Source organism: Delphinapterus leucas, chromosome 11 (assembly GCF_059928025.1).
Source record: "Delphinapterus leucas isolate spDelLeu-1000000601 "Yukka" chromosome 11, BTC_Dleu_Yukka2, whole genome shotgun sequence".
In the NCBI taxonomy this organism is placed as follows: domain Eukaryota; kingdom Metazoa; phylum Chordata; class Mammalia; order Artiodactyla; family Monodontidae; genus Delphinapterus; species Delphinapterus leucas.
Window position 1 is genome coordinate 30193176 of NC_143139.1, and position 26586 is coordinate 30219761.

Below are 26586 nucleotides of genomic sequence, written 5' to 3' on the forward strand. Positions count from 1 at the left end.
CATTGGAAATAATCTGCAGACATTCTACACAAATAAGATAAACCACTGGATAGTGATAATTATAAAATTGTAATTCTATTCAAGAATCAGATAATTTAATAAGCTTCTATAATTTTTGACCTCTTCTGATACTGGTATTGATTTTCATCTTTACAATCAACAATTACCCATTTGTTGTTATGGAAGAAAATATAATATATATTTTTCCTCTTCTGAAATCTTTTCAGGTAAAATAAGAATTTCATGTAGGAAGAAAGGATAATCAGAAATAATAGATTTCTACAACCTAAAATGACTAAACTAGTTCAAAAAGCAGAACTAATGCACTTTTCAGTTTACAGCAAAATATACTATGGGTAGCTGCAATTAAAAACATGTTTTTCTTGTTAGAAAGTATAAAATTAGATTTTATTATTTGTTTAAAAAATTGTCCACTACCTACCTATTTGAATGGACAAAATCCAGAATACTGACAACACCAAGTGTAAAGCTGTGGACCAATAGGAACTCTCTTTCATTGCTGGTGGTAATGAAAAATGATAGAGCTACTTTGGAAGAGAGTTTTGCAGTTTCTTACAAAACTAAACATACTCTTAACAGTATGATCCAGTAACTGAACGCCTTGATATTTACCCAAAGGACTTGAGAGAACTCATGTCCACACAAAAACCTGCATATGAATGTTTATAACAGCTTTATTCATAATTGCTAAAACTTGGAGGCAACCAAATGTCCTTCAGTAGGTGAATGGATAAACAAACTGTGACATCAAAACAGTGGAATATCATTCAGCACTAAAAAGAAATGAGCTAGCAAGCCATGAAAAGACATGGAGGAAAATTAAATGACTATCATCACCAAGTTAAAGAAACCAATTTGAAAAGGCCACATACTGTATGGTTCCAGGTATATGACATTCTGGAAAAGGAAAAACTGTGGAAACATTAAAGATGAGTGGTTTCTAAGTGTTGCGGAGGGAGGGGTAAATAAGCAGAGCACAGAGGATTTTTAGAGCAGTGAAAATATTCTATATAATACTATAATGATAGATACATGTAATTATAAATTTGTCCAAACCCACAGACTGCACAACACTAAGTGAACCCTAATGTAAATTATGGACTTTGGATGATAATGATGTGTCAGTATAGGTTCATCAATTGTAACAATTATACCACTCTGGTGGGGGATGTTGATAATGGGGGAGGCTATGCATGTTTGGGCAGAGAGTATAAGGCATATTTCTGTTCCTTTCAATTTTTTTGTGAACCTAAAACTAAAAAAAAGTCTTAAAAACAACAATACCACCACCACCAACAAAAACCTCTTTGTTCTTAAATTAAGAAAAAAATGGCTGAATATGCTTCCAATGCCTCTTTAGGCTACTTGAATAGGAACTAAATGACAGGAAGGCATAATAAACCCATTGATAAAAGTCAGAAAAACACCAAGACTAAGAGCCAGAAAGGACTCAAGAGTTCATCTGGCCTGGTTCCACAGGCGTATGTCATGACTGTCTTAAACCAGTTCCTGTTGGTTTTATCCAAGGGGAAATCAGAGCAATCACACTCATTGACATGGACTCTACCTCATCCTGGACTAGATCCAGACTGCCTCTGGGGAGACTGGCAAATCAGGGTCCTATCACTCCAGATGCTAATTAATTCTTTAACAACAGAGAGACAAACTACAAAATTCCGTAGAAAGGGTCACTTCATGAAATCCTCTATTTTCAGGTAAACTATGTGAGGAAAGAAAAATATGAAAAATATGAATGTTTAAATAAAGTGTGAAATAGATTATTATCTTCTCTATAGAAGTAGAATTCAGTCAAAGAAGTCTGAACAATTAAAGCCTGATCTGCATGGAATGCTCAGCTTACTCACAATTTTAAAGTAAACATTTCTATAAGGTAAAGGGTCTGGAAAGGCTTCAAAGACCCAAAGGCTTTAACTCAAATAAAGCTTGCTACTTAGTCTAGGTTTGAAGTCGTGTATATAATGACAGATTTGGCATAAATGTGATCAGCCACATGCCAAAGAATGCTCTAGTCAGAGAGAGAGGAAGAATCCTTCCTGTCCCTTGGGAAATAGGAGGCCAAAGCATATAGAGTCCATTATATAGTTACTAACTTGTCAAAGGAAAAGATTTTGATTTATGAAATAGAAATGCAAATGTAGAGAGTAGAACTCAGTGTGAATGAAAAAGTGTTTTTATGATTTATGCATGAGATACATTTTGAGTTCCTTAAATACGTAGAGCAATATAGTAGAGTATAGGGAGTATGATCATAGTAAATTACTTTTCTCATTTTTCTAGCTCTCAGTTTCTTCATCTGTATAATGGGAATAATTAGACTACCTGTACTCTATAGTGTTGTTATTAGGCTTAAATAAAATGAGCCTGGAATAGAATAGGTGCTGAATCGGCATTAGCAACTATTATTATGATGATGAATCAATAAAAAAGTAGGGGAATGATAAAAATGGTATCATAATTTTTTAAAAAGGAAAAATACCATTAGGTTTTTTTTTTCTCCTGCCCATTTTTGGATTGGGTTGTTTGTTTTTTTAATATTGAGCTGCATGAGCTGTTTATATATTTGGAGATTAATCCTTTGTCCATTGATTCGTTTGCAAATTTTTTCTCCCATTCTCAGGGTTGTCTTTTTGTCTTGTTTGTAGTTTCCTTTGGTTTACAAAAACTTTTAAGTTTCATTAGGTCCCATTTGTTAATTTTTCTTTTTATTTCCATTACTCTAAGAGGTGGATCAAAAAAGATCTTGCTGTGATTTATGTCAAACAGTGTTCTTCCTATGTTTTCCTCTAAGAGTTTTACAGTGTCCGGTCTTACATTTAGGTCTCTAATCCATTTTGAGTTTATTTTTGTGTATGGTGTTAGGGAGTGTTCTAATTTCATTCTTTTACATGTAGCTGTCCAGGTTTCCCAGCACCACTTATTAAAGAGACAGTCTTTTCTCTATTGTATATCCTTGCCTCCTTTGCCATAGGTTAGTTGACCATAGGTGGGTGGGTTTATCTCTGGGCTTTCTATCCTGTTCTATTGATCTATATTTCTGTTTTTCTGCCAGTACCATATTGTCTTGATTACTGTAGCTTTGAGGTATAACCTGAAGTCAGTGAGTCTGATTCCTACAGCTCTGTTTTTGACCCTCAAGACCGTTTTGGCTATTCCAGGTCTTTTGTGTCTCCATACAAATTTTAAGGTTTTTTTGTTCTAGTTCTGTTAAAAATGCCATTGTTAATTTGATAGGGATTGCATTGAATCTGTAGATTGCTATGGGTGGTAGAGTCATTTTCATAATATTGATTCTTCCACTCCAAGAACATGGTATATCTCTCCATCTGTTTGTAACATCTTTAATTTCTTTACTCAGTGTCTTATAGTTTTCTGCATACAGGTCTTTTGTCTCCCTAGGTAGGTTTATTCTTAGGTCTTTTATTCTTTTTGTTACAATGGTAAATGGGAGTGTTTCCTTAATTTCTCTTTCAGAGTTTTCATCATTAGTGTATAGGAATGCAAGAGATTTCTGTGCATTAATTTTGTATCCTGCTACTTTACCAAATTCATTGATTAGCTCTAGTAATTTTCTGGTGGCATCTTTAGGATTCTCTATGTATAGTATCATGTCATCTGCAAACAGTGACAGTTTTACTTCTTTTCCAATTTGTATTCCTTTTATTTCTTTTTCTTCTCTGATTTCTGTGGCTAGGACTTCCAAAACTATTTTGAAAAGTACTGGTGAGAGTGGACATCCTTGTCTTGTTCCTGATCTTACAGGAAATGTTTTCAATTTTTCACCATTGAGAATGATGTTTGCTGTGGGTTTGTCATATATGGCCTTTATTATGTTGAGGTAGGTTCCCTCTATGCCCACTTTCTGGAGAGTTTTTATCATAAATGGGTGTTGAATTTTGTCAAAAGCTTTTTCTGCATCTATTGAGATAATTATATTGTTTTTCTTCTTCAATTTGTTAATATGGTGTATCACATTGATTGATTTGCGTATATTGAAGAATCCTTGCATCCCTGGGATAAATCCCACTTGCTCATGGTGTATGATCCTTTTAATGTGTTGTTGGATTCTGTTTGCTAGTATTTTGTTGAGGATTTTTGCATCTACATTCATCAGTGATATTGGTCTGTAATTTTCTTTTTTTGTAGTATCTTTATCTGGATTTAGTATCAGGGTGATGGTGGCCTCATAGAATGAGTTTGGGAGTGTTCCTTCCTCTGCAATTTTTTGGAAGAGTTTGAGAAGGATGGGTGTTAGCTCTTCTCTAAATGTTTGATAGAATTCACCTGTGACACCACCTGGTACTGGGCTTTTGTTTTTTTGGAAGATTTTTAATCACAGTCTTAATTTCAGTGCTTGTGATTGGTCTGTTCATATTTTCTATTTCTTCCTTGTTCAGTCTTGGAAGGTTATACCTTTCTAAGGATTTGTCCAGTTCTTCCAGGTTGCCCATTTTATTGGCATAGAGTTGCTTGTAGTAGTCTCTTGGGATGCTTTGTATTTCTGCAGTGTCAGTTGTAACTTCTCCTTTTTCATTTCTAATTTTATTGATTTGAGTCTTCTCCCTCTTTTTCTTGATGAGTCTGGCTAATGGTTTATCAATTTTGTTTATCTTCTCAAAGAACTAGTTTTTAGTTTTATTGATTTTTGCTACTGTCTTCTTTGTTTCTATTTCATTTATTTCTGCTGTGATATTTATGATTTCTTTCCTTCTACTAACTTTGGGGTTTTTTTGTTCTTCTTTCTCTAGTTGCTTTAGGTGTAAGGTTAGGTTGTTTATTTGAGATGTTTGTTGTTTCTTGAGGTAGGATTGTATTGCTATAAACTTCTGTCTTAGAACTGCTTTTGCTGCATCCCATAGGTTTTGGATCGTCATGTTTTCATTGTCATTTCGCTCTAGGTATTTTATGATTTCCTCTTTGATTTCTTCAGTGATCTCTTGGTTATTTAGTAACATATTGTTTAGCCTCCATGTGTTTGTGTTTTTTATGGTTTTTTCCCTGTAATTGATTTCTAATCTCATACAATTGTGGTCAGAAAAGATGCGTGATATGATTTCAATTTTCTTAAATTTACTGAGGCTTGATTTGTGACCCAAGATGTGATCTAGTCTGGAGAATGTGCCATGTGCATTTGAGAAGAAAGTGTAATCTGCTGTTTTTGGATGGAATGTCCTATAAATATCAATTAAATCTATCTGGTGTATTGTGTCATATAAAGCTTCTGTTTCCTTATTTATTTTCATTTTGGATGATCTATTCATTAGTGTAAGTGAGGTGTTAAAGTCCCTCACTATTATTGTGTTACTGTCCATTTCCTCTTTTAGAGCTCTTAGCATTTGCCTTATGTATTGAGGTGCTCCTATGTTGGGTGCATATATATTTATAATTGTTATATCTTCTTCTTGGATTGATCCCTTGATAATTATGTAGTATCCTTCCTTGTGTCTTGTAACATTCTTTATTTTAAAGTCTATTTTATCTGATATGAGTATAGCTAGTCCAGCTTTCTTTTGATTTCCATTTGCATGGAATATCTTTTTCCATCCCCTCACTTTCAGTCTGTACATGTCCCTCAGTCTGAAGTGGGTCTCTTGTAGACAGCATATATATGGGTCTTGTTTTTGTATCCATTCAGCGAGCCTGTGTCTTTTGGTTGGAGCATTTAATCCATTCATGTTTAAGGTAATTATTGATATATAAGTTCCTATTACCATTTTCTTAATTGTTTTTGGTTGTTTTTGTAGGTCCTTTTCTTCCCTTGTGTTTCCCACTTAGAGAATTTCCTTTAGCATTTGTTGTAGAGCTGGTTTGGTGGTGTTGAATTCTCTTAGCTTTTGCTTGTCTGTAAAGCTTTTGATTTCTCCATCAAATCTGAATAAGATCCTAGCTGGGTAGAGTAATCTTGGTTGTAGGTTATTCCCTTTCATCACTTTAAATATGTCATGCCACTCCCTTCTGGCTTGTAGAGTTTCTGTTGAGAAATCAGCTGTTAAACTTATGGGAGTTCCCCTGTATGTTATTTGTCGTTTTTCCCTTGCTGCTTTCAATACTTTTTCTTTGTCTTTAATTTTTGCCAATTTGATTACTATGTGTCTTGGAGTGTTTCTCATTGGGTTTATCCTGTATGGAACTCTCTCCACTTCCTGGACTTGGGTGGCTATTTCCTTTCCCATGTTATAGAAGTTTTCGGCTATAATCTCTTCAAATATTTTCTTGGGTCCTTTCACTCTCTCTTCTCCTACTGGGACCCCTATAATGCGAATATTTTTGCATTTAATGTTGTCCCAGAGGTCTCTTAGGCTGTCTTCATTTCTTTTCATTCTTTTTTCTTTATTCTGTTCTGCAGCAGTGAATTCCACCATTCTGTCTTCCAGGTCACTTATCTGTTCCTCTGCCTCAGTTATTCTGCTATTGATTCCTTCTAGTGTTTTTTTCATTTCAGTTATTGTACTATTCATCTCTGTTTGTTTGTTCTTTAGTTCTTCTAGGTGTTTGTTCTTTAAATCTTCTAGGTCTTTGTTAAACATTTCTTGCATCTTCTCGATCTTTGCCTCCATTCTTTTTCCGAGGTCCTGGATCATCTTCACTATCATTATTCTGAATTCTTTTTCTGTAAGGTTGCCTATCTCCACTTCATTTAGTTGTTTTTCTGGGGTTTTATCTTGTTCCTTCATCTGGTACATAGCCCTCTGCCTTTTCATCTTGTCTATCTGTCCGTGAACATGGTTTTTGTTCCACAGGCTGCAGGATTGTAGTTCTTCTTGCTTCTGCTGTCTGCCCTCTGGTGGATGAGGCTATGTAAGAGGATTGTGCAAGTTTCCTGATGGGAGGGCCCATTAGGTTTTATGAAATATTATTTATAAAACATTTTTGTTCATTTTTCCTTAAAACAAAGCAAAAACAACCATGCTTTATTTTCCTGTGCTTTCTCCAACTTAATCATTTGGAGGGATATCAAGTTGTGGTATTTCTTTTTCCTGGATATTTAAAAAAGAACTAAAAAGATGATGTAAATTATATAATATATTCTTTCCCAGTGTATGCTATGGAATAATGACTGTTTCAGTTTTAAAAAAATCAGTGGATTTTTCTACTTCCTTTCAGAATTATTGGAATGTGATGATAATTTTCAAAAAATTCATTGTTATAATGTTAGGTTTGGGGTACCTTTTGTTCTTCCATTACTTTTATTTTAGCTCTCATATTTTAATAGCAGTATTTTCACATTTCAATTTTTCCCTTGACATAGAAATACATTGTTTTCAATTTAATTTTGGTAAGGTCCCACCCATTGGGCAGTCAAATTTTTGGAAATCTTAAAAGCCTAAAGATAGTTACTCAGAAGCATACAGAAAAGATCAGTAATCTCTGTCATATGTTATCAAATACATGAACTTCATCCTTTAGCTTGAGATTGATTTTACTCTTTTAGACATAGTTTAACGTTAAGAGAAATACAGGCAGAAAATAACTGAAATGTCTTATGCTCTATAGTAAAAACTTTGGCAAAGTTATTCTTTCAGAAATATAAAGAAAAATCATCTATCATAAATGAGCATTGGAAACACTTACCAAAGAGAAGGCCTGTGTGTTATAGAAAGTAAGGAAATTCCAGCCCCTTTCGCAGCCTGAAATATCTTTCCTTCAACATCAATGCTGACAGCGCTGGTGCATTCATCCAGCAATGCATATTTTGGTCTTAAAAATAAGGACAAATACATTAAAATTTTTCATTTTGAATTATAAATCTTTCTTTGGGCAATATGAGCTGCAAGGTTAACAATTTTAAAGGAGCAAAAGAGAAAAATGACAATATTAATGGTGATAAATAATAAAGCAAAAAAGAAGTCATTACCCCTCTTCAGACTAGAATTTCATATTTTCTTAGATTTCACTTTTTTAATTAATTTTTATTGGAGTATAGTTCCTTTACAATGTTGTGTTAGTTTCTACTGTACAGCAAAGTCAATCAGCCATATGTATACATATATCCCCTCTTTTTCGGCACTCCTTCCCATTTAGGTCACTACAGAGCAATGAGCAGTTTCTTGAGCTATACAGTAGGTTCTCATTAGTTATCTATTTTATTATCAATAATGGATATATGTCAATCCCAATCTCCCAATTTATCCCATCCCCCTTTTCCCCCTTGGTGTCCATATATTTGTTCTCTACATCTCTTCTTAGATTTTAAAATAGATTTTTTGATACCTGCTTATAATACAATATGCTTTATTGCAGATGGGTGAATCATGAATATGAGGCAGAGGAAAAATGAGACAGCTTACTGAATGCACTTTCCTGCAGCACGCAGGTTCATTCTTGGTGACAAGGTTCTGACTAATTAACACAGAAAATACATTACACATAGTAGCTAACTATCAAACAGGTCACAATCCTGTTGGCAAACATTTATTGAGAAGATAATTTTATCAACAATGTGAGTACCTAATCACAATTAATGGAATTTCATTGATCGAAGACCCTACAAAAGTAAGTATGCTTAATCTGACAAATTTAGAGTAGGCATTTAACCTAGTAACTTTGAGACCATTTTCTTAAGGAAAAAAATCAGTAAATATTTTTCTGATTATACTCAACAATTTTTTTCCTAGCTCAATTTTTACTCTGGAAATGATTGTTTACTACTATCAGAGGCACCTATCATTTGCCACCATTTCCTCCTGATAACTCTCTCCCTTTCATTTTCACCCCTCAGCTCTTTATCTTTTTTTCCCTTTCTCTGTTTTCTTTCAAGCCTGTCTGGGCTTATTTGGTACTCAGTAGCATGACTTAGTTTTGTTAATGGGACCAAAGGTCAACTCATGCCTGTCATTTATTGTTTATTTCAGGGTTGAAAATCAGTACCAAGTATTTACCAGGACAACTTCCTCTGAAGAAATTCCGATATTTTAGAATAAATGCCAATGAAAGTCCAGGACCAGATGGCTTCACAGGAGAATTCTACCAAACATACAAAGAAGAACTTACACTGATCCATCCCAAACTCTTCCAAAAAGTTGAAGAGGAGAGGACACTCCCAAAGACATTCTAACGAAGCCACCATCACTGTGATACCAAAAGCAGACAAAGACACCACCAAAAAAGCAAATTACAGGCCAACAACTTTGGTGAATGTAGACACAAAAATTCTCAAAAAATTAGCAAACCAAATCCAACAACACATTAAAAAGTTCATACACCACAACCACGTGGGATTCATCCCAAGTTCACAAGGATGGTTCAACATAAGCAAATCAATCAATGAAATACACCACATCACCAAAAGAAAAGATAAAACCACATGATCATCTTGAAAAATGCAGAAAAAGCATTTGACAAAATTCAACATCCATTCATGATAAAATCACCACCAGTATTATTCAACATAGTTTTGGAAGTCCCGGCCACAGCAATCAGAGAAGAGAAAGAAATAAAAGGAACACAAATTGGAAAAGAAGAAGTAAAACTGTCACTGTTTGCAGATGACATGATACTATACATAGAGAATCCTAAAGATGATACCAGAAAACTAGAAGGAGTAATCAGTGAATTTGGTAAAATAGCAGGATACAAATGAATGCACAGAAATCTCTTGCATTCCTATACACTAATGATGAAAAATCTGAAAGAGAAATTAAGGAAACACTCCCATTTACCACTGCAACAAAAAGAATAAAATACCTAGGAATAAACCTACCTAAGGAGACAAAAGACCTGTATGCAGAAAACTATGAGACACTATCTTGATGAAAGGAATTAAAGATGATACAAACAGATGGAGAGATATACCATGTTCTTGGATTGGAAGAATAAACATTGTGAAAATGACTATACTACCTAAAGCAATCTACAGATTCAAGGCAATCCCTATCGAACTACCAATGGCATTTTTCACAGAACTAGAACAAAAAATTTCACAATTTGTATGGAAACACAAAAGACACCAAATAGCCAAAGCAATCTTGAGAAAGAAAAACGAAGCTGGAGGAATCAGGCTCCCTGACTTCAGACTATACTACAAAACTACAGTAATCAAAACAGTATGGTACTGGCACAAAACTAGAACTATAGATCAATGGAACAGGATAGAAAGGCCAGAGATAAACCCATGCAGATATGGTCAGCTTATCTTTGATAAAGGAGGCAAGAATATAAAATGGAGAAAAGACAGCCTCTTCAATAAGTGGTGCTGGGAAAACTGGAAAGCCAAATGTAAAAGAATGAAATTAGAACACTCCCTAACACCATACACAAAAATAAAATCAAAATGGATTAAAGACCTAAATGTAAGGCCAGACACTATAAAACTCTGAGAGGAAAACATAGGCAGAACACTCTATGCCATAAATCACAGCAAGATCCTTTTTGACTCACCACCTAGAGAAATGGAAATAAATACAAAAATAAACAAATGGGACCTAATTAAACTTAAAAGCTGTTGCATAGCAAAGGAAACCATAAACATGACAAAAAGACAGCCCTCAGAATGGGAGAAAATATTTGCAAATGAAGTAACTGACAAAGAATTAATCTCCAAAATATACAAGCAGCTAATATAGCTCAATATTGAAAAAAAAAAACAACCCCATCCACAAATGGGCAGAAGACCTAAATAGACATTTCTCCAAAGAAGATATAAAGATTGCCAACAAACATATGAAAGAATGCTCACCATCACTAATCATTAGGGAAATGCAAAATCAAAATTACAATGATGTATCACCTTACACCAGTCAGAATGGTCATCATCAAAAAATCTACAAACAGTAAGTGCTGCAGAGGGTGTGTAGAAAAGGGAACCCTCTTGCACTGTTGGTGGGAATATAAATTGATACAGCCACTATGGAGAACAGTATGGAGTTCCTTAAAAAACTAAAAATAGAACTACCATACTACCCACCAATCCCACTACTGGGCATACACCCTGAGAAATCCATAATTCAAAAAGAGTCATGTACCACAATGTTCATTGCAGCACTATTTAGAATAGCCACGACATGGAAGCAATGTCCATTGACAGATGAATGGTTAAAGAAGATGGGCACATATATACAATGGAATATTAGCCATAAAAATAAATGAAATTGAGTTATACGTAGCAAGGTGGATGGACCTAGAGTCTGTCATACAGAGTGAAGTAGGTCAGAAAGAGAAAAACAAGTACCGTATGCTAACACATATATATGGAATCTGAAAAAAAAAACGGTTCTGAGAAACCTAAGGGCAGGACAGGAATAAAGATGCCGATGTAGAGAATGGACTTGAGGACACAGGGACAGGGAAGGGTAGGCTGGGATGAAGTGCAAGAGTGGTATGGACATATATACACTACCAACTGTAAAATAGATAGGTAGTGGGAAGCAGCCGCATAGCACAGGGAGATCAGCTCAGTGCTTTGTGTCCACCTAGAGGGGTGGGATAGGGAAGGTGGAAGGAGACGCAAGAGGGAGGGGATATCGGGATATATGTATACATATAACTGATTCACTTTGTTATACAGCAGAAACTAGCACAACATTGTAAAGAATTATACTCCAATAAAGTTGTTAAAAAAAAGGAAAAAGTACCCCCCCAAAATAAAAATAGTAATCCTTTAAAAAAAATTAAATCCTCTCAAAAGAGTATACAACTTTGATACTTAATACTCCTTGCGAAAGTTCTCCATTTTAGTTAGCAAGTGTTCCACATTACAACTCAAATCTTGTTATTAACCCTTTGAGAATGAGGGGAGGCACTTTCTCATTATTATATTTTTCCTTCACTCGATTTTTAAAAAATTTTACTTAAAAAAATTTATTTATTTATCTATTTTGGGGTGCATTGGGTCTTTGTTGCTATGTGTGGGCTTTCTCATTGCGGTGGCTTCTCTTGTTGTGGAGCACGGGCTCTAGGCGTGCAGGATTCAGTAGTTGTGGCAGGTGGGCTCAGTAGTTGTGGCTTGCAGGCTCTAGAGGGCAGGCTCAGTAGTTGTAGTGCATGGGCTCGGTTGCTCCACGGCATGTGGGATCTTCCCACACCAGGGCTCAAACCCGTGTCCCCTGCATTGGCAGGTGGATTCTTAACCACTGTGCCACCAGGGAAGCCCTATTTTTACTTTTTATTGAAGTATAGTTGATTTACTATGTTGTGTTGATCATTGCTGTACAGCAAAGTGATTCAGAGACACACACACACTTTTTTTTTTCCCCCTCAGCCACGCTGCATGGCATGTGGGATCTTAGTTCCTTGACCAAGGATCGAACCCGCACCCCCTGCATTGGAAGCATGGAGGCTTAACCACTGGACTGCCAGGGAAGTCCCTATACATTCTTTTTTTTTTTTTTTTTTGTGGTACGCGGGCCCCTCCCTGTTGTGGCCTCTCCCGTTGCAGAGCACAGGATCCAGACGTGCAGGCCCAGCAGCCATGGTTCACGGGCCCAGCCACTCCATGGCATGTGGGATCTTCCCGGACAAGGGCACGAACCCACGTCCCCTGCATTGGCAGGCGGATTCTTAACCACTGCACCACCAGGGAATCCCCTATACATTCTTTTTTGATATTCTTTTTCATTATGGTTTATCACAGGATATTGAATATAGTTCTCTGTGCTATATAGTAGGACCTTGTTGTTTATCCATTCTATATATAAAGCTTACATCTGCTAATCCCAACTTCTTACTCCATCCCTCCCCCAGCCCCTCCCCCTTGGCAACTACCAGTCTGTTCTTTCTGTCTGTGAGTCTGTTTCCATTTCATAGAGGAGTTCATTTGTGTGATATTTTAGATTTCACATATAAATGACATCATATGGTATTCGTCTTTCTCTTTCTGACTTACTTCCCTTAGTATGATAATCTCTAGTTGCATCCATGTTGCTGCAAATGGCATTATTTCATTCTTTTTTATGCCTGAGTAGTATTCCACTGTATATATGTACCACATCTTCTTTATCCATTCATCTGTTGATGGACATTTAGGTTGTTTCCATGTCTTGGCTATTGTGAATAGTGCTGCTATCAACACAGGGGTTCATGTATCTTTTTGAATTATAGTTTTGTCCAGATATATGCCCAGGAGTGGGATTGCTGAATCATATGGTAATTCTATTTTTAATTTTCTGAGGAACCTCCATACTGTTTTCCACAGTGGCTGCACCAACTTACATTCTCACCAACAGTGCAGGTCCTTCACTGGATTTAGCATTTCTATTTCATTTTATTTTTTTCTCAATAAATTCTGCTTTTCAACTTACTCATCTCCCCTCATCTTTCTGTGGAGCACTAAATTCTTTCCACTGTTATAACTTTATTTTTATTCAGTATCACATTATATCCAAAATATTTTAGATACAAAAGTTTCAAGTACTTATTTTTAGTTATAGGTACTTAAAATCTATTTAGATTAGCATCTTTTATTAATGCCTGTTGTTTTTTCTTACAGAGCTTATCTTATTAACACACTGACACAGTGAGAAATTTATGGTCATACCTTACATTCCATCATATTACATTTCACCAATTATGCTGGGGATCATATTAGTGAGTATTTATGGATGAGGCTCAAACAGATTCAGGGTAATAGCTAGTCATAAATGTCACACTGTAAAGTTTACTCTTGAATCTCACCAAATCATCTCAAAATGGTCATTCCAAAATGCACTTCACTAAAAATTCTGAGTTCACAAATTTTGGTTCATCCTTCTTTAGCTTGCCATATTCTTGAACTAACTGTGTCATTATTACAAATACCATGTTATTACACAATATTTTTTCATTAATAAAATCCAGGTATAACACAAAAATAATGCATATTTGTATGATTTAATTTATATGAAATTGTAGAACAGGAGAAGTAATTTATGAGGATAGAAATCAGAACAGAAATTGTCTACGGAGAGATTTGACTGGAAAGGGGCATGAGAGACTTTCTATGGTGATGGAAACATTCTTTATGTTAATTGGGATATTGGTTACATAATGCATATACATTTGTCAAAAGTCATAGAATTGTATACTTAAATACATTTATGTATTTGGTACATAACTGTTATAATAATAATAACACTAATGATAATACTAATAAATAAACCCTGGCTAGCTATTACATAATAGTACACATAATAGCATACAAAATAAAAAGAGAGATATAGGGAATTCCCTGGCAGTCCAGTGGTTAGGACTCTGTGCTTTCATTGCCACGGGCCTGGGTTTGATCCTTGGTCAGGGAACTAAGGTCCTTCAAGCAGTGTGGTGTGGCCAAAAAAAAAGAAGAGGGATACAAACTGCAATATACTGTATGAAAGCCGTTACATTAAAAAATACCAACCAACTTTTGTATACCAAAATAGAGAAAAAACTATACCAAAATATTATGTGTTACAGGTAGTGAGACAACAGATTTTTTCTTATTTTTACTTATCATATTTTCTACTTTTATAAAATAAACATATAATTATATTTAATAAAGTTGTTTAAATTATTTTTTTAATGATAAATATTTTATGTTATATTCTTACCAAAAAGGCTGAACCTAAATATAATCAAGATTTTAGCTCTAATTTCCAGTTTACAAGACAAATAGGAGATTGAGGAAAGAGGTAAAGGGATCTCATGAGGAAGGAATCAGATCAATCTAGAAAGGACAACATTCTTACAGGACAACTGACCCAGTTTCTTTAACAAGTCAATGGCATAAAAGATGGGGGAAGGGGACAGAGGCAGGGAGAAGAAGAGACTCTTTAAATTAAAAAATAATTAAAAGATATATAACAACAAAATTCAGTATATAAAATTTGCTTGGATCTTGGTTTGAACAAACCAAGTATAAAAAGATATTTTTGGGACAATCAGGGAAAATGAATATGAACCAGGTATTAAATGATTTTAAATGATTATTATCAAATTTTTAGTTATGATTATGATATATTATGTAAGAAAATATCCTAATATTTCAGAGATTGATGCCAAAGTATTTAATGAAAAAATTCCATGATTTTGGATTTGCTTTAAAATGCTTCATAAATAAAAAATAGATAAATCAAGTGCTGTATTAAATCAGTGTGATGAGAATATGGGGTTCATCTTACAATTTTCTCTTCTTTGATGAAGTTGTAATGGTTTTTCAATAATAAAAGATTTTTAAAAAATTGGTAGCCAACTTGTTGCTAAGTGTTTAATGAGGCTTACTTGATAATTTTTTTGTGTGTGGTTTTTATCAGCTTTTAAATGTTCCCTATGAAGATACTATTGTTTCCACTGCAGCTTCTTCAAGAGTATGGCATATGCCCCAGCTTATGGTCTATTCAGGCATTCATGTACATAACTCTTGGGCTTTTTTGCCCAAGATATAAGTATTAAAAGTGAGTAACAACTCAGGTTTTCATTGCCAGAGGCCTAATGTAAAAAAAAAAAGGGGGGAATTTATTTTTCACAGAAGAATAGGACAAAAAAGAGGAATAAATCAGAATAGCTTTAATACTTCTTTTCAATGTCTTATGTTTGGTACCTTGAATTCAAAAGGCTATGAAGCTGGTTGCAAATAGAAAAGTTTTATCAAGAGAAATTTTTTCCTGCATCTCTTTATTTCTGAGTCCATGAAGACTTAGGCTGGCTGGTTCCTTTTTCCATTGGATATGCCTCTGATTTTCAAGGAGGAGAGCACTACTAAGTTTTATAGGCTACTGAGTGGTTAGAAAGTTAATTTAGTTTGAATTTAATAGAGAAGTATTACTGAATGTCTACCTCCTGTGTTCACAACAGTATAACAGTGGTTATGTATTCTTCACATTTTAAAATTAGTAATGATCCTACTTTCAAACTTAGGACATATAAAAATTTAATTTTGTCATCTAACATTACTCAACAAAATTTTTTTTAAATACTTGGAGATTTCTGTCACATTAAAAAAATAACCTAGGAAATTAAAAAACTGTAAATTCTAAGCACTAGTTTTTCAGAAAAATATTTTCAGACTAAAGATGAGGGCACGGAATCCTATCCAAACATTTTTTGGTTACAAAAATGGAATAGTCATTACTTGAATATAATATACTTACCTATGATAAAACATGCGAGCCATGCCCATTCTTTGCTTTTCCCCTCCTGACAGGACATCTTTCCAGTCCATAACAGCATCCCATCCTTTAAAATATATATAAGTATATATTTTATAAAGCATCTTTTAACTAAAGAGAGCATCTTTTACAGTTTTTATCTAGACAAGTGATTCCTAGCAAGTTTAAGTTATTAACACAAAGAACCTGATATTTCTCAGAAATGCTTGGATAAGCTAGAGAGCCTTATTTTTAAGCATTTTAATTTAGATTTGATATTTTTTACCAGTAATAATTACTTACATTGACAAAACGTCTTCTAAGAATTCCAAATACTGACACTTTGAAAATGTGTTTGTTTCTGAATATCTCCAAAGAGTTGATAGACTTATTTTGGAGGGTGGTGGGAGAAAAGATCAACAGATTTGCATAGGCTTACTGCAAAGTCTACAAAGGGTATGACAGGAGCTAACTTAAATGGTTTCCATCTGACTGGCACTGTATATGAGTTTTCTCATTATATATTTCACAACCTTATTAGGTAGCTATTATTAGTTTTATTTTATAGGTCGATAAGCTGAAATTCATGGAGAAGTTGATATATCAAATTTTACACAGCCATATATTATAGCTAGGATTTATATGCAGGTCTATTTATATGCAGGAGTTTCTGTTGGCTATTTATTCAAAAAGCAAGCCTTCTATTTTTTAAAAAAATAGTTTAGATCAATACATACTGATATAGAAATGTACCTAGAATATTTTTTATATGGAAAACCAAATTGCAGAATTGTGTATGTGTTTGTATACAGTTGACCCTTGAACAACACAGATTGAACTGTGAAATACTTATACAGGTATTTTTTTCAATAGTAAATACTACAGTACTATACAATTTGCAGTTGGTTTAATCCACAAATGCAGAATGGCAGATATGGAGGAAACTTGGTTAGAGACAGCCTACTATAAGTTATATGCAGATTTTTCGATTGCCTGCTAAAACTTTTGCGTTTAGTGGAACAAAGGACATGATTTATATAAATATGTAAAATTAAAGTTTCCTTTGACTCAAATACTTTTCTCTTTTGCCTTCTCAGTTGGCAGGGGGAAAATTTTTTAAGCCCAGAACTCTTATCTACTGTATAGCAATCTGAATCTATTTTTCAAATCCTCACTTATGTTTCATAAATGCTATACAATTAAGTCATAGAGAAAATTTTCTTTCTACGATTTTCACTAGAAGAACACATATACATATATAAATTATGATTGCATTTCTGTAAATAAATACACATACACAACCTCTCTGGGAATAGAATTATGAGACTTTTACTTTCTAAGCTATACATTTTTATAATATTTGAAAATTTTATTATTTTTATGGTCTTTCTTAATTTTGTAATAAGAAAAAAATGTTACTTAGAAACAAAACCATGGGGCCTATTAGGAAGACAGCCATAGCAAGTATTTTTCTGAAGTGGGAATATCATAAAATGGAGCAGACTAGGCAAAGCCTGATTTTCAAAGAGGAAAATGTCAAAACTTCACACACACACACACACACACACACACACGACATTTCCAAATCCCAGAGTATTCAAGGCTTAATTTTTCCATTTGGAAAAAATCCAGGCTCTTTGCTTTCTTTATTCTTCCTCAGCTGAATTTTCATCTTTAATAAAATTTCTAAATAAACTTGGTCAAAGGGAAAGGAAATAAGAAGTAGAGTTTCATTGTTTCTTGTGCCCTGGATTGAAAATAAGACTTTCCCTGTTTCCCAATGATACTCCCCAGTAGGGAACCAGTGTTCATTCTTGGGCAAACTTCCAGGAATTTTCTATCTATTTAAAACCATAATTTTATATTAGGAAAAAAAATCTCTCTAAATGCCATGTGGTTCAAAGTTCTTGCTTCTAGTGAAAACTGTTGAAATAAAATTTTCTCTATGACTTAACTTTATAGCATTTATGAAACATAAGTGAGGATTTGACAAATAGGTTCAGATTGCTACACAGTGGAGAAAAATTCTGGGCTTAAAAAAGTTTCCCCCCTCAACTGAGAATGCACAAGACAAAAGTATTTGGGTCAAAGGAAGCTTTAATTTTATGTATTTTAAATAAATCATGTCCTTTGTTCCACTAAACCCAAAAGTTTTAGTAGGCAATATTTCATGATCAGAGAACATATAAATCAAAACTCTAAGTCATAATATCATCTTTGATGTTGAAATGGTGAGAATAAGTCAGCTAAGAAGTGAACAGTATTCCTGCTTCCTAAAGATGAACAAACTGCTTTAGTTCACGTCTATTCGTTAACACTTCTACTCCTTTCTATTTTGTAATATCTTTGATGGAAAAAAACATAGTTTTAAAATCCATCTTTTACTAAAGCAAAGAATATCTCTAAGCAAAGTGTTAGCTAATCTTACTAGAACTTCAGCAGGCTTCTTCCAGAGTAAGTGATGTCCTTGCAAATTTAAACGCTTTCCTGCTTTACTTTAAAACACGTTTCATCTTTTAAGAACTAGGCAAGTAAAGTGGGTTTCCTTAGCATTTGTTTTTTTATGTGTAAGGATATAGCAAGTCTTTTTAGCATCTAAGAACCTAAGATAGCATAGCGCAGTGGCATAGCCTAATATAGAATATTGACTTTCACGTCTCATCGGTGTTTGAATCCCTGTCCCACCACTTGATGAGGGCCCTGGGGAAACTACTAAACTTCTGAATTTCATCTGTAAAAGGGAGTTGGTAAAACCCACATCATGAGACAGTCACAAATATTAAACAAGATGACACTGTAAATTGCTTAATATGTTATATTCTGCAGAGTAAGTACTCAATAAACCATAACAATTACTATTACATTATTAAGGTTGGAAAATTCTTAAAAACAGTTCCAGAATTTCTTTTGACTTCTAAAAGGATAGAATGTCTCATGTTTACTATAAATTTCTATTCAGATTGTTCGATTTCAAACTTACCCAAAATAACTTACCCAAAATTAACAGGCAGTTGTTATTCAGCCACAGTGTTTTAAAACTGGGGAAAAGTTGACCATATGAAACAAAAAGACAACCTGCTTTCCATATTTACAGCACTTATGAATTATGATATTATAAACACAATAAAATAAATAGAATAATGCCTCTTTTGCCTAACTTATTTGCTTATTGTAAGGATCAATAAAATAATACATGTGAACTTTCTATATAAAATATCAAGTACCATCACACAAAGACAAAATATCATGGTATCAATATCAACTAGTTCTATTACCTTTAGCAACTGATTCTTGCACATTTACTATGTGCCACTGTTCTAAATACTTTACATACAGTCTAACTTAATCTTCACAGAATCTTTATAAGGTAGATATTTATCCCCACTTTACAGGTGAGGATACAGAGAACAGAGCTATTTAAGATTTTTTTTCAACATCTTTATTAGAGTATAATTGCTTTACAATGTGTTAGTTTCTGCTGTATAAGAAAGTGAATCAGCTATACGTATACATACATCTCCATATCTCCTCCCTCTTGCGTCTCCCTCCCAGCCTCCCAATCCCACCCTTCTAGGTGGACAAAAAGCTGCGAGCTGATCTCACTGGGCTATGTGGCTACTTCCCACTAGCTATCTATTTTACATTTGGTAGTGTATATATGTCCCTGCTACTCTCTAACTTCATTCCCAGCTTACTCTTCCCCCTCCCTGTGGCCTCAAGTCCATTCTCTACGTCTGTGTCTTTATTCCTGTCTGGCCCCTAGGTTCTTCAGAACCAATTTTTTTTTTTTTGGATTTCATATATATGTGTTAGCATTTGGTATTTGTTTTTCTCTTTCTGACTTACTTCACTATGTATGACAGTTTCTAGGTCTATCCACCTCACTACAAATAACTCAGTTTCGTTTCTTTTTATGGCTGAGTAATATTCCATTGTATATATGTGCCACATCTTCTTAATCCATTCATCTGTCGATGGACACTTAGGTTGCTTCCCTGTCCTGGCTATTGTTAATAGTGATGCAATGAACATTGTGGTACATGATTCTTTTTGAATTATGGCTTTCTCAGGGTATATGCCCAGTAGTAGGATTGCTGGGTCATATGGTAGTTCTATTTGTAGATTTTAAAGGAACTTGCATACTGTTCTCCATAGTGGCTGTAACAAGTTACATTCCCACCAACAGTGCAAGAGGGTTCCCTTTTCTCCACACCCTCTCCAGCATTTACTGTTTATAGATATTTTGATGATGGCCATTCTGACCAGTGTGAGGTGACACCTCATTGGAGTTTTGATTTGCATTTCTCTAATGATTAGTGATGTTGAGCATCTATTCATGTGTTTGTTGGTAAACTGTATGTCTTCTTTGGAGAAATGTCTATTTGGGTATTCTGTCCATTTTTGGATTGGGTTGTTTATTTTTGATATTTACTGCATGAGCTGCTTATATATTTTGGAGATTAATCCTTTGTCACTTGCTTCATTTGCAAATATTTTCCCCCATTCTGAGGGTTGTCTTATCGTCATGTTCATGGTTTCCTTTGCTGTGCAAAAGCTTTTACGTTTCATTAGGTTGCATTTGTTTATTTTTGTTTTTATTTCCATTTCTCTAGGAGGTAGGTCAAAAAAACCTTGCTGTGATTTATGTCATAGAGTGTTCTGCCTATGTTTTCCTCTCAGAGTTTCATAGTGTCTGGCCTTACATTTAGGTCTTTAATCCATTTTGATTGTATTTTTGTGTATGGTGTTAGAAGAGTTCTAAATTCATTCTTTTACATGTAACTGTCCAGCATTCCCAGCACCACTTATTGAAGAGGCTGTCTTTTCTCCATTAGATATTCTTGCCTCCTTTATCAAAGATAAGGTGACCATATGAGTGTGGGTTTATCTCTGGGCTTTCTATCCTGTTCCATTAATCTATATTTCTATTTTTCTGCCAGCACCATACTGTATTGATTACTGTAGCTTTGTAGTATAGTCTGAAATCAGGGAGCCTGATTCCTCCAGCTCCATTTTTCTTTCTCAAGATTGCTTTGGCTATTAGGGATCTTTTATGTTTCCATAAAATTGTGAATATTTTTATTCTAGTTCTGTAAAAAATGCCGTTGGTAATTTGATACGGATTGCAATGAATCTGTAGATTGCTTTGGGTAGTATAGTCATTTTCACAATGTTGACTCTTCCAAACCAAGAACATGGTGTATCTCTCCGCCTGTTTGTATCATCTTTAACTTCTTTCCTTAGTGTCTTATAATTTTCTGCATACAGGTCTTTTGTCTCCTTAGGTAGGTTTATTCCTAGGTATTTTATTCTTTTTGTTGCAATGGTAAATGGGAGTGTTTCCTTAATTTCTCTTTCAGATTTTTCATCATTAGTGTATAGGAATGCCAGAGATTTCTGTGCATTAATTTTGTATCCTGCTACTTTACCAAATTCATTGATTAGCTCTAGTAGTTTTCTGGTAGCATCTTTAGGATTCTCTCTATATAGTATCATGTCATCTGCAAACAGTGACAGCTTTACTTCTTCTTTTCTGATTTGGATTCCTTTTATTTCTTTTTCTTCTCTGATTGCTGTGGCTAAAACTTCCAAAACTATGTTGAATAAGAGTGGTGAGAGTGGTCAACCTTGTCTTGTTCCTGATCTTAGTGCAAATGGTTTCAGTTTTTCACCATTGAGAACAATGTTGGCTGTGGGTCTGTCATACATGGCCTTTATTATGTTGAGGTAAGTTCCCTCTATGTCTACTTTCTGAGGGTTTTTATCATAAATGGGTGTTGAATTTTGTCAAAAGATTTTTCTGCATCTATTGAGATGACCATATGGTTTTTCTCCTTCAATTTGTTAATATGGTGTATCACATTGATTAATTGCATATATTGAAGAATCCTTGCCTTCCTGGGATAAACCCCACTTGATCATGGTGTATGATCCTTTTAATGTGCTGTAGGATTCTGTTTGCTAGTATTTTGCTGAGAATTTTGCATCTATGTTCATCAGTGATATCGGCCTGTAGTTTTCTTTCTTTGTGACATCTTTGTCTGGTTTTGGTATCAGGGTGATGGTGCCCTCCTAGAATGAGTTTCGGAGTGTTCCTCCCTCTGCTATATTCTGGAAAAGTTTGAGAAGGATGGGTGTTAGCTCTTTCGTAAATGTTTGATAGAATTCACCTGTAAAGCCATCTGGTCCTGGCCTTTTGTTTGTTGGAAGATTTTTTTAAATTTTATTTTATTTATTTTTTTATACAGCAGGTTCTTATCATTTTTCTATTTTATACATATTAATGTATATATGTCAATCCCAATCTCCCAATTCATCACATCATCCCTACCCACCACTTTCTCCCCGTGGTGTCCATATATGTTGGAAGATATTTAATCACAATTTCAATTTCAGTGCTTGTGATTGGTCTGTTTATATTTTCTATTTCTTTCTAGTTCAGTCTTGAAAGGTTGTGCTTTTCTAAGAATTTGTCCATTACTTTCAGGTTGTCCATTTTATTGGCATATAGTTGCTTGTAGTAATCTCTCCTGATCCTTTGTATTTCTGCAGTGTCAGTTGTTACTTCTCTTTTTTCATTTCCAATTCTGTTGACCTGAGTTTTATCCCTCTTTTTTTTGACGAGTCTGGCTAATGGTTTATCAGTTTTGTTTATCTTCTCCAAGAAACAGCTCTTAGTTTTATTGATCTTTGCTACTGTTCCCTTCATTTGCTTTTCATTTATTTCTGATCTGATGTGTATGATTTCTTTCCTTCTGCTAACTTGGGGTTTTTTTGTTCTTCTTTCTCTAATTTCTTTAGGTGTAAGGTTAGGTTGTTTATTTGAGATGTTTCTTGGTTCTTGAAGTAGGATTGCATTGCTATAAACTTCCCTCTTAGAACTGCTTTTGCTGCAGCCCATAGCTTTTGGGCCATCGTGTTTTCATTGTCATTTGTTTCTCAGTCTTTTTTGATTTCCTCTTTGATTTCTTCAGTGATCTCTTGGTTATTTAGTAGTGCATTGTTTCGCCTCCATATGTTTGTATTTTTGACAGTTTTTTTTCCTGTAACTGATATCTAGTCTCATAGCATTGTGGTCCGAAAAAATATTTGCTATGATTTCAATTTTCTTAAATTTACAAAGGCTTGATTTGTGACCCAAGATATGATCTATCCTGGAGAATGTTCCATAGCACTTGAGAAGAAAGTGTATTCTGTTGTTTGGGATGGAATCCTATAAATATCAATTAAGTCCATCTTCTTTAATGTGTCCTTTAAAGCTTATGTTTCCTTACTTATTTTCATTTTGGATGATCTGTCCAAAGGTGAAAGTGGGGTGTCAAAGTCCCCTACTAGTATTGTGTTACTGTCAATTTCCCCTTTTATCGCTGTTAGCATTTGCCTATATATTGAGGTGCTCCTATGTTGGGTACATTAATATTTACAATCGTTGTATTCTTCTTGGATTGATCCCTTGATCATTATGTAGTGTCCTTCTTTGTCTCGTGTTTATTTTAAAGTCTTTTTTGTCTGTTACGAGAGTTGCTACTCCAGCTTTCTTTCGATTTCCATTTGCATGGAATGTCTCTTTCCATCCCCTCAGTGTCAGTCTGTATGTGTCCCTAGGTCTCAAGTGGGTCTGTTGTACGTAGCATATATACGGGTTTTGTTTCTGTTTCCATTCAACCTATCTATGTCTTTTGATTGGAGGATTTAATCCATTTACATTTAAGGTAGTTATCGATATGTATGTTCCTATTACCATTTTCTTAATTGTTTTGGGTTGGTTTTTGTAGGTCTTTTCCTTCTTTTGTGTTTCCTGCCTAGAAAATTTCCTTTAGCATTTGTTGCATAGCTGGTTTGGTGGTGCTGAATTCTCTTAGCTTTTGCTTGTCTGTAAAGCTTTTAATTCCTCTGTTGAATCTGAATGAGATCCATGCTGGGTAAAGTAATCTTGGTTGTAGGTTTTTCCCTTTCATCACTTTAAATATGTCCTGCCACTGCCTTCTGGCTTGCAGATTTTCTGCTGAAAGATCAGCTGTTAACCTTATGGGGATTCCCTTGTAATCTGTTGCTTTTCCCTTGCTGCTTTTAATATTTTTTATTTGTATTTAATTTTTGATAGTTTGATTAATATGTATCTTGGCATGTTTCTCATTGGATTTATCCTGTATGGGACTCTCTGCACTTCCTGGACTTGATTGACAATTTCCTTTCCCATATTAGGGAAGTTTTCAACTATAATCTCTTCAAATATTTTCTGTCTCTTTTTCTCTTCTTCTTCTGGGACCCCTATAATTAGAATGTTGGTGTGTTTAACATTGTCCCAGAGGTCTCTTATACTGTCCTCAATTCTTTTCATTCTTTTTCTTTATCCTGGTCAGCAGTCGTTAGTTGCACTATTTTATATTCCAGGTCACTTATCCGTTATTCTGCCTCAGTTATTCTGCTATTGATCACTTCTAGAGAATTTTTTATTTCATTTATTGTGTTGTTTGTCATTGTTTGTTCGCTCTTTAGTTCTTCTAGGTCCTTGTTAAACGTTTCTTGTATTTTCTCCATTCTATTTCCAAGATTTTGGATCATCTTTACTGTCATTACTCTGAATTCTTTTTTAGGTACACTCCATATTTCCTCTTCATTTGTTTGTTCTGGTGGGTTTTTTACCTTGCTCCTTCATCTGCTGCATATTTCTCTGTCTTCTCATTTTGCTTAACTTACTGTGTTTGGGGTCTCCTTTCCACAGGCTGCTGGTTCATAGTTCCCGTTGCTTTTTATTGTCTGCCCCCAGTGGCTAAGGTTGGTTCAGTGGGTTGTGTAGGCTTCCTGGTGGAGGGGACTGGTGCCTGTGTTCTGGTGGATGAGGCTGCATCTTGTCTTTCTGGTGGGCAGGCCTGCGTCCAGTGGTGTGCTTTGGGGTGCCTGTGAACTTATGATTTTAGGCAGCCTCTCGGCTAATGGGTGGGATTATGTTCCTGTCTTGCTAGTTATTTGGCATGTGGTGTCCAGCACTGGAGCTTGCTGGTCCTTGAGTAGAGTTGGGTCTTAGTGTTTATATGGAGATCTCTGGGAGCGCTTTCACTGACTATTACATGGGGCCGGGAGGTCTCTGGTGGTCCAATGTCCTGAACTCGGCTCTCCCACCTCAGAGGCTCAGGCCTGACACCCAAGCGGCACACTGAGACCCTGTCAGCCACACAGCTAGGTACGTGGGGAGTTTCTTGCCTTTTTGGAAGTCTGAGGTCTTCTGCCAGCGTTCAGTAGGTGTTCTGTAGGAGTTGTTCCACATGTAGATGTATTTTTGATGTATTTGTGGGGGAGAAGGTGACCTCCATGTCTTACTCCTCTGCCATCTTGAAGGTCCCCCAGCTATTTAAGACTTGATTCTAGAACTCTGACTTTGAAGCTTACATTCTTAATTACTGTAGTATGCTGCTTCTTTTGATAATGTAAATGGGCTAAAAAATAAAACATAAAACCCATGCAAAATTTAACCTAGAATTCTAGCTTGCTACTTCATTAGTTTTTCTAGGCTATCAAATTATATTTTTATCAAGTTATTTGCAAGTAATTCTGTGTTTTTGAAAGTAATTCTTTTTTGAGCTAATATGTATAACTGTTATTCCTACTCTTTCAAAAGTATGTTTTATGTTGAAATACTACAGTAGAGAAGTTTCTATATTTTATCTAATTCTCTGTGTGTTGCTTTAGAGGAAAAAAAATGTATTGGTAAGACTGTGGTTCTGAAAATAAATAAGTTTGTGATACCTACTTCTCAAATTATTACATTTAATATAAGCTGAGAGCTTGACAGGAGAATATTTCTGTCATGAACTTTACATACATTTAGATTGACTATGGCCTCAGGGACACATGTACATTAAAATATGACCAAAAAAAAAACTGTTTTCAAATGCTAGCAGCAGACTTAGTAAAAAGCTTAGTGTGCTGCATGAAATATAACATAAGCAGAAAAGAGCATGTCAAGAATGGAAAAGCAACAAAAGCTCTAAACTCCATCTTTACTTGTGTGCTTATGTTCCAACAACAGCATACATTCAAATTAAACCCAAGTTTTCTTTTTAAAAATTAATTTAAATACATGAAAAAAACACAAATTATAGACTTTACCTCCTTCTCTTTGAACTATATGATAGAGGTGAACATTATGTAGAATACAATCTAGATCGTGGTCTGTATAGCCTTTATCATGCATGTCATCCACTGAATCTGGATAAATGACTTGATCCCGAAGACTTCCAAGAGACATGTACGGCCTGTAAAACACCAAGAACACAAGAATCTTAGTAGAAAATCAGTTTAGTTTACTCAATGTGACATCCTGGTGGTCTGAAAACTCCAGAGCAGACTTTAAATACCATATTTCTAGGATTATATTTATTACTTGGTGATGAGTATTTCTCTCTCAGGCGTGGCAGGATAAAACACTGTTATATTCATGTAAAAACATATAGAGACATAGCCACACGAAAAGTTTCTACAAGAAATACTTGGATGTTTTCAGCATAGAAAT

At 34.8% G+C, this 26586-nt stretch overlaps 1 protein-coding gene across 1 annotated transcript in view; it reads right to left on the bottom strand.

Annotated features, from left to right (window-relative positions):
* Nucleotides 1-26586, bottom strand: part of ABCD2 (ATP binding cassette subfamily D member 2) — a 78452-nt gene that overhangs the window by 4142 nt on the left and 47724 nt on the right. Inside the window, exons 7-9 of the mRNA XM_022572467.2 lie at nt 26184-26329; nt 16077-16161; nt 7612-7737 (exon numbers count right to left, since the gene is read on the bottom strand). Coding sequence (XP_022428175.2) covers nt 7612-7737; nt 16077-16161; nt 26184-26329 — 357 coding nt within the window. The remainder of the gene's footprint in view (nt 1-7611; nt 7738-16076; nt 16162-26183; nt 26330-26586) is intronic.